This window comes from Microtus oregoni, unplaced genomic scaffold (genome assembly GCF_018167655.1).
Source record: "Microtus oregoni isolate MIOR12 unplaced genomic scaffold, Mior012 000056F_ref0000123, whole genome shotgun sequence".
Taxonomy (NCBI): Eukaryota; Metazoa; Chordata; class Mammalia; order Rodentia; family Cricetidae; genus Microtus; species Microtus oregoni.
In genome coordinates this window covers 6,458,193-6,476,997 of record NW_024543832.1, presented here as the reverse complement: position 1 = coordinate 6,476,997, position 18,805 = coordinate 6,458,193, and the positions used below count along the sequence as shown (strand labels likewise).

Below are 18,805 nucleotides of genomic sequence, written 5' to 3'. Positions count from 1 at the left end.
TTTTATGACCCTCCATACTCTTTTTCTTCTCTCTTCTAAGCCTACGTACATTTATCCAACACTGTGACCCCTTTATGTCTGAATCTGTCCTATTGTGAATCTGTAATTCTTTACTGTCCACGAGAACTTCTTAAAATGAAAACTGCTTCTTAAAAACTTAAGTTGTGCTATTAGTAGGGAATATATGGCACTGTCTGCTTGCTATGCACAGTCTAAAACTTAAGCTGTACTATTACTATGATATATATGGTACTTCCTGCTCACTCTGCACAGTCCAGCATGGTGGAGCCACCTGTGTCTCTGAGCCACGTGCACCACCCCAGTTACAGACACAAAGCTGGTCCACGTTACCATTAAGCAGGCAGCAGCAGTCTGCTCAAAAATCCCATCCAAATAGTTGGTCTCCCGAAAGAGCCAGAGGTCACCCTGGCAGCATAGCCCAGAAAGCCAGCATTTTAAGACAGCTGTGGCTTTTTTCCTACTATGGCTAAATCAGGAAAATCTCTCTTAAAGGTGCTTCAGCAAGTTGCCAGCAAACAGCAAGAAGCTGTGTTAAACTCTGTATTATTTTTTATCTAGAATTCCTTTTCAAGCGCTCTCAGGTTTTATGTGGATTTAGATGGTCATGTGGGTGCCAATAATCACACAGAAACTGTATTAGTTAAAACACTGGCCCATTAGCTCTAACTTCTCATTGGCTAACTCTTACATTAATTTAACCTATTTCTATTAATCTGTGTATCGTCATGTGGCAGTGGCTTACCAGGTAAGATTCCCAGCATCTGGATCCGGCAGCTCCATGGTGTCTCTCCCATTGTGGGCCCTTCTCTGTCAATCACTAATTAATAAAATGCCATAGAGGCCCGCCTACAGCCCAAACTGATGGCATCATTTTTCTCAACTCAGCCCCGCCCCCCATCAGATGCCTCTAGCTCTGTCAAGTTAACATGAATACTAGTCAACCCACAATGTCTTCCCTTCAATAAATATTTTTAGACACCTTTGCCAAAAATCAGGTGCCTGGCTAAATGTAGTGGTACATGCCTTTAATCTCATCCCTTGAAAGACAGAACCAGGAGAATCTCTATGAGTTTAAGGATGCTGGTCTACACTGAGAGTTCCAGACCAGGGCCACACAGTGAAAATCTATTCTTATTATTTTTCTTCATAACACTAAAGAAAGTTAACATTTTAGTGCATTGCCTAAGTATCAAGGTCCCCACTGAAGGAACATTCATATGACATAAGAAATATTGTGTTTTCTGCCTTGGAGGGTTACTCAGTCTAGGGGTTGTAACCCGCCTGGCAGTTCAGTAATTACAGGGTCCTGGAGAAGCGCTATCTGGAAGATATGGGCGGAAAGAGAGGAAGGAGGTCAAGCGGGGTTCTTGTAAAAGTCTCAGTTTATTAGAGACAGGGTTACAGCTTATATAGGATAAGGAATTTGGGGGGGGGGCACAGGGGCCTGGACTTTTGCCGCGTGGTTCACGTTGGTCATGTAGGCCAGGAGGTTACGTTCGGTCAGGTCACGTAGGCCAGGAAGTCACAAGTTGACATACCTAGTTCTCTAGATAGTTTGGAATGTGGGGCGGGTTCCGCTAACAGATAGCTCTCTATTAACAGATAATTGGGTGTGGGGTAGGCTCTATCAATAGAACAGTTCTCAATACAATTGGGGGTGTGGGGTTCTCTGCAGACTCCCCAGGGTGATGGTTCCTGTAATAATTTGGGGGGGAAATTGGCTCCTGACAATATTGCTCTTTGTTTGGGCTTTCTTTGGTGGCAGTGGAGGGAGGATGTTAAGACAGAGTCTCACTACATAGTATTCACTGGTCTTGAACTCACTACATAGCTTGAATTTACTGAATTCACTATACAGAACAATCTGGCTTTAACTTATACAGACCCCCTGCATCTGCCTCTGCCTCTGACTCCTGAGTGCTAAGACTGAAGGCTTCTGACACCACATTAAGCATGCAGTGCTTATATAACAACTATACAGTTCTACTTACTTAAAGATTATTTTGGGAATATTTTCTTACCTTGCACTACGATGTTTCCACCTCTTTTTCTGTCTTAATATTGCCACTTACGCCCTTACTTAATGAGACCAATCTGTTAAGTATAAAAAAGAAAATGATAAATATCTTATTTAAAGCACATACTTGAGTAAAAGAGAACCTCTAATCTTTCCATTGAACACTATATGATGTAATAGCTGAATGCTGGTATTCTATCTTTGTTGGAAAAGGAAGGTAGGTGCTAGAGCCTAGATATGATGAACCAGGCATGCAGGCATTGTATCAAAAACATGGGTGGAGCACCCAGAGCAAGGTGAAGATGGTGCCAAGCAGGAAAAAGTAGTCATTGTGATAGTCAATAGGTTATAGATGGAGAGATAAGTCTATTAAGGAAAATTAAGAGTCAAGCATGGTATCACATGCCAGTAATCTCAGCACTTGAAGAGACAGAAACAGGAATATTTTCACAAGTTCCAAGCCAGTCAGAATCATAATATGGAACCTCATGTTAAAACACATAAAAGGGCTAGAGAGATGGTTCAGAGGTTAAGAGCATTGGCTATTCTTCCAGAGGTCCTGAGTTCAATTCCCAGCAACTACATGGTGGCCTACTGCCATACCATGGCAGCCTAGATGCAGGGATTGAGACACAGAGGCTTCTTTTCCGGTGGAAGAACAGCAACCTTTATTTCGCCCTGAGCTAAAGGCCTTTTATACCTCTACTGCTTGTGTAGAAAACCACCAGCCAGAAAGAACACAAACATCCTTGTCAATTACAGACCACAAGGAATTCTGCTGTTGGTCAAGGGGAGTAAAGGCAGCTAGATCACAACAGCCAACCATCTATAATGAGATCTGGTGCCCTCTTCTGGCCTGCAGGTGTACATGCATACATAATAAATAAATACTTTTTTTTAAAAAAACCACAAACAGATAAAGGAAAAAGAGGGGAGAGGAGAAGAGAAAAGTGGAGGGGAAGGGAAGGAGCAGGAGGGGAGGAAGAAAAAAGGAGATCCCTATTTCTCCCTTGTGAAGAGAGACAAAAAAGAAGGAAAGAAGGAGACTGACCAATCTTGTAGCCTTGGGTCAGAATTTGTGAGAACTACAGAGACTCTTGGACCCAAGAAATTTTAGACGCTAAGCACTGGTAGCTCACTTCCTTAATTCCGGCATTTGTCAGGCAGAGGCAAGCAGATCTCTGTGAGTTTGAGACCAGCCTGGTCTACAGAACGAGTTCTAGGACAGCCAGGGCTACACAGAGAAATCCTGTCTGTAAGACCCAAAGGGGGGGGGGGGGGGGGGAGAGAGAGAGAGAGAGATTATGTAAGTAAACACATACGCACACACTCATACTGCTTCCCATTTCAGCCCATGGGCCAGAGCAGTGATAATGAGCACAGCAGCAGAGATCTTCCATGATGATGAGCCTTCTTCGCTCTCCTACAAGTGCTCTTGTCTGTCAGTGCTCCCTCAAGTGTATAGTCTAGGACTCCTGGAGGTACCTGTGGCTCACTACCGCTGAGACTCAGCAAGACAGACTGATGGAAGTCATATGAGAGTTAACTGTGCCAAAGCTACACAACAATCTCAGCTTTACAGATTACATAAAGAAATTTTGTTAAAATAGAAACAGACAATTCATTCTAGTATTGTTTTAGAGATAAAAAGTTGATTTTAATAACTATGTAAGGAAAAAACAGAATTCTTTTACTTAGGTATAATACATGGAATCTTTACAAAGTTTATATATGCAATTTAAAACATGTTTTCCAGGCACTTAAATTTTAAGTGCATGTAATTATGTAAGTCTGTAAAACTGGTACTTTAATGGTATTAAATATTAAGATATTTATTTTCCTTTAAAATACCAAATAAATGTCAGTGCAGTTTCATAACAACAAACACTAAAAAATTCTTCATGAAAGACTAACTTACTCTTACTTCTTTGCTTTATTATAGTACACAGTGCCCATCACTCTGCTCCTTCTTCAAGTGCCAGCTTTGTTTTCACATGTTTCTATATTAGAGGCTGATAAGATGACTCAGCACTTGTCATTTCTGAGTTAGGAGCTGGTAAGATGACTCAGCACTTGTCATTCAATCCACAACTAGAATCTCAGAACCCATATAAAACTGGAAAGAAAGAAATAACTCACAGAGCTATCCTCTGACCTTTCCATGTGAGTAGCATATACACACACAAACAATAATAATAATAATAATAATAATAATAAACAGTAATAATAAGACCAGTTATTTAAAAGAAAATCCACTATAAATTAGGGTTGAGATAGGGTATGTATATGGTGTGTGTATGTGTGTGTGCGTGCAAGAAAGCAGGGACACCTTTCAATGAGACAAAAGAAACCTGTTACTTTAATTTTCAAGACATTTAATTAGAATCAGAGCGTGAAATCCCACACATCTAAAAAGACCTCTCAGTGTGACTTTTAAGCAGGTCCTGCTTGTGGGAGATGGTGATGACACCAGCACTCAGCTGGAGGCAGGAGGATCTCTCAGAGTTTGAGGCCAGTCTGCTCAGTGACTGAAAGGACAGCCAGGACTGTGTGTAGAGATCCTATCTGAAAAAACAAAAAATAAAACCAACAGAACAGTTCATATTTAATTTCAAATAATCCAAAGCTCCTATAGTCTTCCTACACAGTGAGAACAGGTGCCATTTTGTGCTGCTGACAATCCTGAATATAAGGTGGGAAATGAAAGGATTCCTTAGCCAGGGTTTCACAAAATATGTGTCCTCATTAATAGTTAAGTCCAAGTGAAAGTTTAAAAACACCTTATTTTACAGGAATATATAAGAATTCTTCTAAATTTCATGCCCTGCCCCAAATATGTCTGATTCTAGGCAGCAACTTCAAAACTTGGTATCATAACCCAAGATGTGACCAGCATGGTGCTGTCTGCTCTTATCTCCTTCATACACGGGTAGAAGATGACTCTCCTGATGCTCAGCTTCGCACCTGTACTCACTCCACCTACAGGGATGATTGAGACTGCGGCAGTGGCTGGATTTGCCAGCAGGAATAAGCAAGAATGCAAGAGTGCTGGAAAGGTAAAGGACAGGCTCTGTTTTCCTCACTAGTCGCATGTTTATAACTTCGTCTCTTAGGAGTCTGCAGAGCGCTGTATACATACCGAAATGCTGGTAGATCAGTGCTGGACGAGGTGTGGGTATATTACAGCAATGTAGTCTAGGACTCAGAACAGAGCTGAGCCAGGTCCTACATGTGTGGCACAAATATGTTAGATACACATTTGCCACCTTTCAGTTGCTCCTCTGAAAAGCAAGGATGACAAAAAAAAATCCATTTACAGATCTGTGTATTACACAAAACAGCATCGTTATAGAAAACACTTAGAATGGCAGCCAGAAGATAGCAAGCATACATAACAGTGTCATCTGCTATTACTCTTACTGTCAAGGGGGATTTTATAATGCCATGATTCCCTATCCTCTATTTACGGAATAATTAAAAGTTTGCAAACAATAATTCTGGGTATTTTATTCCTCAAAATGTACAAGAAATCTAACAGCTACTGAATACAAGACAATGAAATTGATAATACCTAAATACTACCTATCATTTTTTTATAATCAAAGTAAATAATTCATGCAAATATATAGAAAATCCTTTGGCACATTTAAGCATCTCAGGATCTCAGGATCAAAAAAGTGAGCATTATGTCTGAGGTTTAGGAAAACACTGCCATAGAGTAACCATCTGTGTTAAAAGAGGTCATTTGGTGGAAGAACTGCTCATCCGTTCCTCTAGTAGCTAGCAAACCTTACTGTCTTGGGCTTCCTACTCTTGCAATGTGTTTTAATGCTTTGGTTAGGGGGATGACATTTGTTTTGTTTGGGTTGCTTTGTATGCTACAGTCCTTTTTATTGTGACAGAGTTTTAGAAGCTGCAGTGTATTCCAGGCCTTAGGCTTTTTCTCTCTTCCTACTGCTTCAAAGCTGATTGCCATCCTTTGAATATGAAAATAACTTAAATGTCTGTAATGGTCTGTCCTGTCCCTTTAAGAGACAAGTCCCATCCACTGCCCCCCATCTACTGCTGAGGCAGGCAGATCTTCCTGCCTGCCTGCAGCCAGAGTCCTTCTCCTTATCCATCTCTCTTTCAAAGAGGCTGCTTCTGTCTCTCCCTTCCCCCTACTTCTCCTTTTCTCCCCTCTCTGTTTCTCTCTCTCTCTGCTGTTCCCCCTTCCTCCCTTCCCCTGCCATAACCCACTAAATAAATATCTAACTTCACTCTACATGGTGTGTCTATTTATCTCGGTCTCTCAGCTTCCTACCTGGGACCCAGCTGGCTGCCTTCGTGGCCTGCCGTGGTCTTGAGTGCCACTGCCTACCACTGCTTTGGGACCTGGGGCATTTTATTTAAACCATAACAATGTCATCTATAGTCCACATTGTAGTAACTAGAATAGAGCTGCCATAGGATAAAACATCACACACATTCTTAAGTGTAGACAGCTACTTAGAGATCTGGTTTGCCTAACCCTTGGACCTTTCCACATTTCTTACACTAGAAAAAGAAAGAGCGTTGGAATGTCTGCTTGTACTGAATAAACTGAACTACTTAGCAAATATTTGCCTCAGAGACAGTGAAGAGTTGTTTAGCCTTCCATGTATGTTTTTAAAATGGTGATGATTTGAATATTTTCTAAATTATTGAGACACTAATAAGATTTCTTTTCTCATTTTTTTCTGTCATGAGCTTTTGTTATAAATGTGCCCTTTGATAGTTTATTTTTGAGTCATGAGATTAACCCGAGATTGTACAATAAGTAACTGCTGCTAAATTAGGCAATCTGAGTCTGTCCCTATTGCTTTCAGCAAGTCAACTTACCAAAGACCAACTTAGAATATAGACCAGGCCAGCGAGATGCCTCAGTAGGTAAAGGCACTTGCTGCCAAGCCTGATGACCTGGGTTTGATCCTGGAATCCCACACGGTGAAAGGAAAAGAACAGAACCAAAGCTGCCCTCTGCCCTGCCCATTTATGCCCTCCCATACACAAGTGCATATACACAATCAATTAATCTATGTAAATTTAAATTTTTAATAATAAAATATGCTAGCCTTTCTTTTCTTTGCTTATGTAAACTAAAAGAAATCATCAAATGTTTCTCTTTATTCTGATAAAAATGGCTTTATTAGTTTTTCTTAAGACTACAGTATTTCCTGAGGCTTCAGAGGTGGCTCAATGATTAAGAGCTCCTGCTGCTTTTCCAAAGAAACTGAGTTCAGTTCCCAGCACGCACATAGTGACTAACAACTGTCATAATTCCAGCTCCATGGGATCTGTGGGCACCAGGCATGCATATGGTATGCAGATGCAGACATGTAGACAGCAAGACACTCATATACATTTTAAAAAGCTAGCGTATTTTCTAAATTGCAATAGTGATGTTATACTCTAGACTGTGGGAAATAATCACAAAGAGCTTCTTATTAATGTTCCTCTCTTTTTTGCTCTAGAGCAAGACTCCAGCATTCTTTGTCATTTTCTTTGTAAACAACATATGTGAAAAGTGAAGCATTCTTTGAGATTAATAAAGTTAATAAGAATTTGAAACAACTGAACATGTAAACTGAGAGCAGAATCCTAGTACTTTAAAACCATCTAGTCAACTCTGGCAACCCCAAAATGTCCTTCAATAAATGTGAGGTGTGCACCTGGGTGCCCTGTATGGCCGTCTACAGGGGCAGTCTGAAACAAAATGTGGTAACACAAAATCTATCTTTGAAGGTAACCCACTCTCAGATTTACATGGTATTCTAAGCCAGAAGCCTTCCCTTTCCCATTCTGAAACTCATGTCATTACATTCTTTTTTAATACTACATAAACACAAAGAAACATTAGTCATACTTGAATTGCTTTTTTGAGTTTCTAGACTTCAAAATAGAACTAGTTTTGTCTTAGAAAGCATTTTGCAGCCACTTTGTGTGGTGCCTTGTTGGGTTGTTCCCGAGTCCTGTTTGGCTATGATTTACAATTCTGTGATGGGATAATTATTTACTTGACTTGTCTGTTATCTTTTGTAAGGACTGTTTCATAATTTATAAGAAGCCATTTGCATGGGAACATGCCTGCCAATGTTTGATTTCCCCACTGGGGAAACAAATAAAATTAAATTCAGTGAAGACTTAAGGTCCTTAAAATGTATGAATTAAATCTTTTCAAAAGAAATTTCCATCAAGCAATTTTTATCTTATTGGGGTGGGGGTAAGAATAATTGCCAGGAAAAACTTATTGACTGGAAAGACTGTATCCCCAGACAGGAATTCACTACCAAGGAGTTTAACATCACTAATGTTATTTTCATATTTTATTGTGCCACCTTCTAAGATTGCAACCGAAGCTGTGGAGAACATATGTACTGTACTATCTTTAACACGAGAAAATGCCTTTGAACAAATGTACAAGGAGATGCTTCAGACCCGACACAGGTGATGATAGCTCAAGTCTGTCTCCGGCTCTCATCCTGGAATTACACTGCTCAGGGTGACGACCCTTCTGGTGCTTGCTAAGCTATTTCCATGTTACTCTTTCCTAAGAACAGCATATCCTAACTTCTCAAGTGACTTCACCAAGAGAAAATAAGAACATCAAGGGATAACACAACAAAGAAGTGTAGGTCCCCCCATGTGACCATTGGCACAGGGTCAACTTATTTCTGAAAGAACATTGAGGAAATGACATGTGAAAAAAAGAAAAAAAGAAAATGGGATGGCCTCACCTTTTTACACTAAACATCTAAGAGAGTTTACATTTGAACAAATGTGTACATGGTGCTTATTTAACAGGCCCTCCTCATCACACTGCCTCTGGTTCTCTGTGTTACTCTACCAGTGATCATTTGTACTCATTTGCACTGACGTCTGTGGTCTACACCACCTATTAATAGTCACTATGTTCTACTAATGTAAGACCGTGTTGGAAATTAGAAAACACTTCTAAGTACTACTGAGCCACCACTCCTTAGTTCTTACATTAGCTGTTCTTTCATGACACATGTCCACTCATTAGAAAGTAAAGGCTGTGCTGTTACAGTAAACTACCTACAGCTGTAGAGAAAATTGCCTGTCTTCTCTGTGATAACCTTATAATTCTTAGAGAAATGTATATGCACAGAATTAGAGCATTTCAAAGTCCTCTACACTCATCACTCTGTTTACTATATTGACCTTCTATCATCCACGTTCCATAATTTGGTATTTGTGTGTTTCAGAAATGTCTTGAAGAGAGCACACATCACTGGAAGCTGTTATGCGGTCGGCCACGCTTTTGTGTATTTCGCCCACTCAGCAGGATTTCCCTTTGAAGCCTCTTTGATTCGAGCTGGACAGATGACACCAGAAGGCATGTTCACGTGAGTTGTGCAAATATTTAAACCCTGTACGTGTGTTATGCACACATGCATGTCTAGCTTAGGGAGGAGTCTCATCTAGTTCCCCTGTGGAAAAGGCTTTCTAAAACATTTAAGTGTATGCATAGTATGTGTGTTGTTTTATTTTTAATTGACAAGTAACATTTGTGTTTATTTAAAGGGTGAGCTGTGATAGTTTTGCTTTGACAGGCGTCTCCATTGTACAATGATTAAGTCAGGTTGTTTTTGTTGGTGCTGTGTAATGATAAGAAACACTGCATGACTGTACCTGTTGCACTAATGTTGAACCGTGCACTGTATTATATACTGATGCAATGCAAAGGATCTGTGGTAAACTCCCAAGTAACTTGCTCCCAGGTTTAGCTCACTCCAATGTGGGTTACAGCAGCAAATCTGGTTTCTTGGTGTCCTGGGGAACTCAGAGACTACACGGAGTTTCCCCGGGAGGAGATGGCTTTCATCAGTATGAACCCAAGTCAGCGCTTATACACACATGTCTCATCACAAATTGGCCACTGCCTTGTTGCAGCTTCCTCCCAAAGTGGCTTGTACTCTCAGGGCCTGTTTAAACCATGAAGACTTTCTCCACTCGATAAAAACATCTAACTACTGCAATCGAAAAGATTTTGAGTGTTTTTTTCAGCTGCCTGAGTCTAAAATGCCAGAAATGTTGCTGTTTATATCACAGTTCTCATTGTTAGACACTTACAAGTACAAAAAAATCTATAATTTTTTAAACTAACCCCCTGTGCCCTGCACATTAAACCTAGGCGCTGTTCCTAATGATAATGACTTTGTTCTGCACCCAGGGTATTCAGGAAGCCCTGGGGCTCCTCCTTGACTCCCACAGCTCTTGACCCTCCCCGGAACTTCACCATGGCTGGGAAGTAATTGTAATTTGAGGATATGTTCAATCAAAAGAAATGATCAAAACTCATTTGAAGTCATGTGGTTTCAGATAACTTTTATTTTCTACTCTCACAAAAACATCTTTATTTGTAACTATCCTAGGACATTCTTGTCTAATCACTGGTAAGAAACATTTTTCAAGTCACCAAATCAGCATTCCCAAATCTTACCAGTTAGCAGTAAAGGCAGGTTCACAAGGAACCGCGTTTCACAAGGAACCGCTGTTCACTGTTGCCTAGGGGCAAGGCTCCTCTCAAACAAGTCTCTGTATTGAAAACTCCAACAGAGCCGGGTGGGGTAGTGGGGGAGGATGGCACACCACTGCTGGTGGCACATGCCTTTAGTCCCAGCCCTCAGGAGGCAGAAGCAGGTAGATCTCTGTGAGTTTGATATCAGCCTTGTCTACAAAGTGAATTCCTATCATGAAAAAAGAAACAGAAACGTTTAGGGTCCGTGTTCCATTTTCCTCTCTCTTACATGTGGAGTGCTGTCTGTGTAAATCCGTAAAAATATAGTTCAGGTGTTTGCCTGTTTGACTAGTTTGCCAGATTAACAAGAAACAAACCCAGAATCACGTGGATTAATTTATACAATTCACAGGCCTCATTGAACTAGTCCTTTGCTTTGGTTCTGATATCATGTGGCCACTCCCAGGATTAACCGTACATTGTCTTCCGAAAGTTCGATTACAGGAAACTTAGAAGGTGCTGTCCTCTTGGCGCTCTCTCCTCAGCTCCTGTACGTACCCAGAGCCCTGCGCTGTTAGGGTGTCTGATGTTAGCTGCTAGAGCAGTGGAGGTCGGCCTGCCATATTACACAGCAGACATTTCATCTTTGCCGCCTGTTTTTTGTCACTACTCTTTCTTTGCTTTTTGTTATGCTTTGTGATTTTCTTTCATCTTTAAAATTAACCCTTGTATCACATTTCATACCCCCATCACACACAATCATAACACATAAAATAAATGATAATAAAAGCATACTTTTCACCAATAAAACATGAGTATATTTTCAAGGTTTACAATTAAAGGTGCAGATAAGCAGTCTCTTCCAGAAGGGGCAGCGTGCTTAGAAAAGGAGGTGAGCAGAGGGTCCACAGCACAATCTCCTCATGCAATCCTAGTCTGTGGCTGTGGCTGAGGGGAAAGGTCTCTTTACATAAAGGGGAGCATGCATGCCTTGTGACAAAAGCTGACTAGTGTCATCCCCACAATCAGAGAGCTTTCCCTAAAATGAGCATTTAAACAAGATCATAGCATCTTTATTCTGTTGACTTTTGGTTAGGAGTTAAGGATTGGCCTCATACTCAGAAGGTAGTAAAACATCCCTCTCTGTTAGCTTGGCCAGGCACAGTTGATTATTTCACTATTAACGCACAGTTTGGGGAATACAAACTAAGCTTAGTTTTCCCTGTCTCATTCTTCATTAATAAAGTAGGTATCCTACCAAAAGCCTGTAATCCTAGAACTTGGAAAACTAAGGCAGGAGGATTGCAGGTTGGAAGCCAACCTAGGTATGTAGTGAGGTCAAGGCCAGCATGAACTACATAACAAGACTCTGTCCAAAAGCAAAAATGAAAGGTTTGCCATTAATGCCACTAGGCAAAGTCCTAGCTGAGGTGCCTTCAGAATACCAACCGGATACCTCTGGTGACCCGCAGAGGCTTCTGGACCTTCCCACCACAACCACTTCAGGTTTTCTTCTGTTTGTGAGTCACCTCCATCTTTATGGTATGCATAGACAATGCTAACTAAGCACTGCATGTAAGCAAGAGGAAAGAAATCAGTACAGGGCATTGTAGTAATCATAAAGGCTCTGTGTGTGTGTATGTGTGTGTATTGTGTGTACGTGATGTGTGTGTATGTGTGTATGTGATGTGTGTGTATGTATGTATGCGTATAAGTGTGTGTATGTGTGTATGTGATGTGTGTATGCGTATAAGTGTGTGAATGTGTATATGTGATGTGTGTATGTGTGTATATGATATGTGTATGTGTGTGTATGTATGTATATATGTGTGTCTGTATGTATGTGTGTGTTTGTGTGTATGCATATGTATGTATGTATATGATGTGTGTATATGTGTGTCTGTATGTATGTGTGTGTTTGTGTGTGTATGTATGTGTATGTGTGTATATGATGTGTGTATGTGTGTATGTGTGTGTTTGTGTATGTTACTTGTTCTTCAAAATCTAAAAACAGTTCTCAACAGAAAGTTAGTCTGGACTTTGAATATTAAATGTAGCAATCAGAACTATAACAACATAGCTTCATTTTTAATGATATTAACGGCTAACTGAGACTTCAAAACACCAAGGGCTAGAAAGAAGTTCATTAGGCTTTTACATCCATCTTTGCATACAAGAACTGATCCTTGAAATTCAGATGGTCACCTTAGTTAGCACACAGGAAAGATTTTTTTTGGCTTGGGCCCTGCATGACAGTGGCCCTCTTCTGCTGGCTCCTCCATAGGCAGCATCTGGAAGAAAAGGCACATAAACCGTTTAGATTAACAGAGAAGGCATCTATAAAGAGAAGTCAAAATAGAGAGGACATCCAGGCCTCTGCAGATGCCAGGACAGGGCTGAAGACTAATGAATCAAAACATGAGGCAGACACCACGCTCAGCACCGGAAAGCACGGCACATGAGAGAAACATGGTCGGCAGGAGGCCTGCTCACATGGAAATCTGTGTGATCCTGGGCCAGCTGCATCATTTCACAGGCTGGAGTTTCCTAATTTGTGCAGTGGGAAGTTCCTGGCCTAATTACCTCCTAGGTGGTCAGATCGTATCATGAACTTGAAAACTTTCCCAAGCTCCGGAATACAAAGTCAATCTCGGTGGCTTGCAGTGTTCCTCCATCCATCATGGAAGGATGTGAAGTGGGAGGAGAGGACCACTGGGTTCAATCTGGATGAAGGGGAAAGAGTTTGAGCCAGGGAAAGTCTCTCAATGAGCACATCCAGGATGACAGCTCCTGTACGTTCCACCCGAAGAGGACCTTACACTCCAGGGTATCGACTGCTGTGATGACAATTGCTGTGTACGGGATTTCTCCAAAAGGATGGAAGCTCATTTCCCAGCAGAGTGTCCCAGTAGTTCTTCATTCCATGAGAGGAACAGCACACAAATTCCTTTGTTAACACTTCCAGGTATCATATATCATTTATGCATTTAATTCTGACAACCACCATGCAACATAGACATGCTTGGCTCCTGCTTACAATTAAGAGTCAGATTCGAAAAGAAATCCAGTCACACCTGCAAGGCAAATACCATCAATTTAGATGTGATACTGGGAACCCAGCTTAGGAACACAAACTGGAGCTGGGCTCAGGAGAGACACCATGATTAAGCTCAGCGAATATGCTGGTCACTCCCATTTGGATCCTTTTTGTTAAAATTGGAACCACTCATGCCTGTGTTTTAGGGGATTGTTTCTATTGAAAGAAACTTTGTAAATTCTGTTTTTATCTTAACAGTTACAATAGGTATTGGTGTTTCACAGTGTTCATATGTGCTCAGAAGGACCAGTGGATGAGAGGATGCAGTGTTGTCCATGTTAGAGAACTAAGGTAGAAGGAATAGCCCCTCGGAGTGCTAGGCTGCTCCTTCCTAACTCCCTCCTCACCTTTCTCCCTCACGCTATCCAACCCAAAAGGTTTCAGGATGGATTGAGTGTCATATGCTGTGTTAAGATTTCTTCCCAAAAACAAGACAGGCATATGAAAACTATGAAGTCAAAGAATATATGAAAATGTCATGATGAACTTCATGACTTTGTATGCCAGTCAAAAACTAATTTTAAAAGAGAAAACTGGCTGAGAAGGAAGCTTCATGCATAGAGCATGTAGTTCCTAGCGCCATAGTGAATTCAGTTCAAGTTCAGCCTGGGCGACATACACTGGAAACTTGTTTGAGTCTTCTTTAATTCCTTCTTTACGTATTTGTGTCAACAAAAAAACTCTGTTATGACCTGTAGTATGCTTCTTGCTTAATGGAATTAATTAATGTTCTTTAGTAACTAAATATGTTAGTACATCTCACCATTCTTGTGGCTCATCTTTGTGTGAGCTGAGCCCAGATTGAAAGTGCATTTCTCTGGGTAGCCCTCCATCCAGATGCCCCAGGACTTTGGGCAGGATTTGAAGGAGCTTGTTTACTGTATTGTGGAGTTCAGCCCTGGTTGCCCTACATAAATGCCTGTTGAGTTACACAGGCTTGAGTTTAGCTCACTGCTAGGTGAGTCAGTCTAGGCAAATCCAATAACAATCCAGATGTTTAGGCATGTGGACACTGACCTAGCTTTATACAGACACAAATGGGGGAAATCAAGAAGATTGATGTCCCTGGCTTAACCCTTAGGTATCCCATCACCACAGAACTCACACTCTCCATCTAGGTACCTCAGGATAAAGCCTGCCAGTCCTAGCTCCCCTCATACAATGAGAAAGCATGGTATTAGGGCTTTCTGTCTTGGGACTTCTTGCTCTATTCACCTTTCTTCTGGTCATTGCCCTTCCCCAAGAACAAGGCCTTAAAAGAAACCCCTTCTGAGTAGTAACACTTGCATTCTAAAGAGGGACCTGGCACACACACAAACTTCAGGGTATCTGTGTCTAATGCTTAAAATGACTCAAAGAGTGGAAACTTTGGGATGGATGGGTATTAGGGCACATAGTAAACCTCACTGTGGTGGGTTTTAGTAAGAATGACCCAGATAGGCTCCTATATTTGAGTGTTTCGTCACCAGGGAGTGGGACTTTTTGAAACATTAGGATAAAGAAGTGTGACTTTGTTGGAGGAAGTGTGTCACTTGGGATGGGCCTGAGGACCAAGATGGAGAACTCTCAGCTACTTTTCCAGTACCATGTCTGCCTGTGTGCCACCATGCTCCCTACCTTGATAATAATGCACCAAGCCTCTGAAACTGCAAGCCAGTCTCCAATTAAATTCTTTCTTTTATAAGAATTGCCTTGAAGCTGGGCATGGTGGTGCACAACTTTAATCCTAGGCAGAGACAGGCAGATCTCTGTGAGTTCAAGGCCAGCATGGTCTACAAAGCAAGTTCCAGAACAGCGAAGACTATACAGAGAAGCCCTGTCTGCCTTGATCATGTTGTCTCTTCACAGCATACAACAGTGACTAAGACACACGCCAGGCTGGTTCCCAGCCCCTGTACATTTAGGGCCCATGTCAGCACACTCCTAGTGCCACTCTCTTCCCACCTCACTTGTTAAATCCTGACTTCAGTTTGATCCAGCCTGACACTTGCTTGCACTTAAAACAAATACACCTGGGCACAGAGACACACATCTGTAACCCCAATGCTCAGTAGACTGAGGAGGAGGATCCCAAGTTCAAGACAGTCCTGGCCTGTACAGTAATTTCAAGAATACCTTAAGTGACATAAATTATATTGTATCAAATAACAACAATCAGGCATGTTTAACATGCTACCTAAATTCGACAAGACTTCTTGTTACACTTTATATTTAGTTTCTAAATGGCATTATGAATCATAAAAATTTCTTTAAAAAGTGAAAAAACATTTGGTATCTCAAAACTATTGACAACAGTGGTTTTAGCAACAGATACTCTGTAAACTGGTTGTTTTTATATGTCCTGTTTCTTTGTACAAGTAACAGGATTTGGGGTCTAAGGTCAAGGTCGCTAAAGAGATTACAGCTCCCACCCTTCGGGAGGTCACACAGTGGAAAGGGTGACATTCAAGAAGAATCCAGACATACTTGGTTTTTTGGTTTGGATTTTGACACAAGGTGTCTCTCTACATAGTCCTTGCTGGCCAAGAGCTTGCAATGTAGACCAGCCTGGCCTTGAACTCACAAAGATCTGCTTGTCTCTGCCTCTTGAGTGCTAGGATTAAAGGAGGCACTACCCTGCCAAACCTCCAAGATAGGTCTGTGATGGATCAAAGCAAGCCAGCAGCTGGGTTCCCCATGCCCTTTGGCCTGGTGTTTAAATGTTGCTAGTGAACTGTGTCCAGTTGTAATTGAATTGTTTTTTATTTTTACATCTAAAATGAAACAGAAAAATAATAGGAAAACATTTAGCCACATGTTAGATCACAATTCCAAGACCGTTGGCCTATTTGCCAGGTTCTAATGAACACGTGTCGAAACAGATCAGAATCTACAACAAACTCCAAGATCACACAGCTCCTCCTTCAGGCTTGGTTGAAGTGTCCTTTGGTCACCACAGAAAGGGGAAGAAAGTGCAAGTCCATACTTTGCTCTCTAAACAGTTTATCTCTAAGGCAGAGGATTAATCTAAGCCCAGCTTCAGTCACCTGTGTAACTACATTGCATGCAAACAAAGAAGGGCCCTGCCTCAGACCTCACCACCAGGGACACATTCTCCCTATTGTCAGTGCATTCTCTGCCAAATCTCCCAACAGGCACACCTTTTATCAGAGTGGCTGAAAGGTTTCACGTTCACTGATTGGAATCTTTGATAACTAATCAAAAGAGGAATTTTTGAGATAACTCAAATTCAAAGGTTGTTTTGCCCTACAGAGCACCTGGCAGAGAGCTCCAACGAGAAGCCATTGTTGAGCCTTCAGCGTCAGGAATGCTATCTGCCTTCTGTCCACTCTTCCTTTTCTCCCAAGTTCTGTTGATGTCTTATCTAGCCATTGGAGAAACACTTGTTTGGACTCCAGAATATTCAAACGCCAAAGTTGAAGCTGCACATCTGTTTGCTTTGCTGAAAAAGAAACCAACTATGGACAGCTGCAGTCAAGCGGGGAGAAAACTAGTAAGTGCAACTAGAGTTTACACGTTCACTTTCTTAGTATGAGTATTGCTGACATAGAATATTCTAAGATCAGGTGCCAGAAGTTTGTATGGACAAATTTTAGCACTACAAAGGAGAAAGAACGCCCCTAGAATGGATTCTCTCTCACTTCTACTCTTAAAGTATATATTATGTTAAAAGAAATCTTTAGCCCTATGCCATGGAATGTTCTATGAGAGATTGATTACTAAGTCAAAATATATTTAGAGCAATGGTTTTGGTCTTGCATGTTTGCATGAATGTTGGCTAAATTTCAATTTTTTCTCTAATCACATCTGCAAGGTAATAATGCTTTTATGTCAAACATAAGTTTTCATGGGAAATATATTTACATAAGAGGGAAAAAAGCAACTGAATATTTATTAAATTGTATACATAAGTTTAACTGCAAACATCAAGAGACCATGAGTATTGAAAAATAAGCATCAGAGAGCTAAATATTTTGGAGCTAGATGCATTGCTTTTTTTGTGGAGGCAATGTGGGGATTTGAGACAAGGTTTCTCAGTGTAGCTTTGGAGCCTGTCCTGGAACTCGCTCTGTAGATCAGGCTGGCCTCAAACTCAACAGAGATCTGCCTGCATCTGCCTCCTGAGTGCTGGAACTAAAGAGGTGCACCACACCTACCCAACATTAAGCATATTTCGTGTATATTTGTTTGCTTGTGTTTGAGACAGGATCTCACATCTGTTGTGCAAGCTGGCCTCACACTCATTACGTAACTAAAAGTTATCTTTGAGCTTCTGATCCTTCCACACCCACCTGCCAAACACTAGGGACACAAAAATGTGACCCAGCACACATAGAACTGGGGACCTAACCCAGGGCTTCTTGAATGCTAAGCAAGTGTTCCTCCACAGAGCCCCCTTCCCAGTCAAACATCCTTTGTGCTTTTCCTCCTAGGTTCAGAATACAACACATGATGATTAACCTGACTAGGGAGAAGGGATTTGTCTGAAAATCCAGCCTTAGTCTATGTCTGCCTTGATAGCAAAAGCCAAACATACTTCAATAAAATTAGAGTGTGTTATTCCATGGTAGAGTATGTGTTTAGCATGTATATAGATCTGACCTTGATCTCCAGAAACACACACACGGGAAGGGAGAGGGGAAAGAAGAGAACAAGAAGGGAAAAGGAGGGGAGGAAAGAGAGAGAAAGGCTTAACACAAACAACGTAAAAACCGGAGCAAAAATAAATTAAAAAAAAAACAGTTAATATACTCTACTTATAGTTCTGGAAAGTTTTTAAAGAATATCATTGGCAGAGAAAAGTATTAGTTTACATAAAAATCACCAATGACTAAAGAGTTTGAAAAAAACAGAGAATACTAAACTTTTATCTGAGTATTACTGCCAAATAATGATCAACTAAATATATAGATCAGAGTTCAAAGCATAGCATATATTAACTATAAAACATAGTCAAGTTTTCAAAATAAAAGGTACGCACAGAGTTGATATGGCCTGGCATTTCTGAGTTAAGCAGTAAAGGGTTTTCAAATATATAATAAATTTAATAAAAGAAGAAGTTTAGTTAGAAAAGCTGGTCAGCTAGTCAACAGACCTGGCAACTGAAGGAACCTATGATTTGGGGGAAGGTAGTCCACCACTGACAGCAGTGAGAACCACACGCATA

General features: G+C 41.0%; 1 protein-coding gene across 1 annotated transcript in view; it reads left to right on the top strand.

The window, feature by feature from the left end:
* The window catches only part of Abcb5 (ATP binding cassette subfamily B member 5), a 132,030-nt gene that overhangs the window by 93,737 nt on the left and 19,488 nt on the right, over positions 1 to 18,805 (top strand). The window contains 5 exon segments of the mRNA XM_041638802.1: positions 4,888 to 5,094; positions 8,403 to 8,503; positions 9,286 to 9,426; positions 12,257 to 12,261; positions 16,986 to 17,131. Coding sequence (XP_041494736.1) covers positions 4,888 to 5,094; positions 8,403 to 8,503; positions 9,286 to 9,426; positions 12,257 to 12,261; positions 16,986 to 17,131 — 600 coding nt within the window.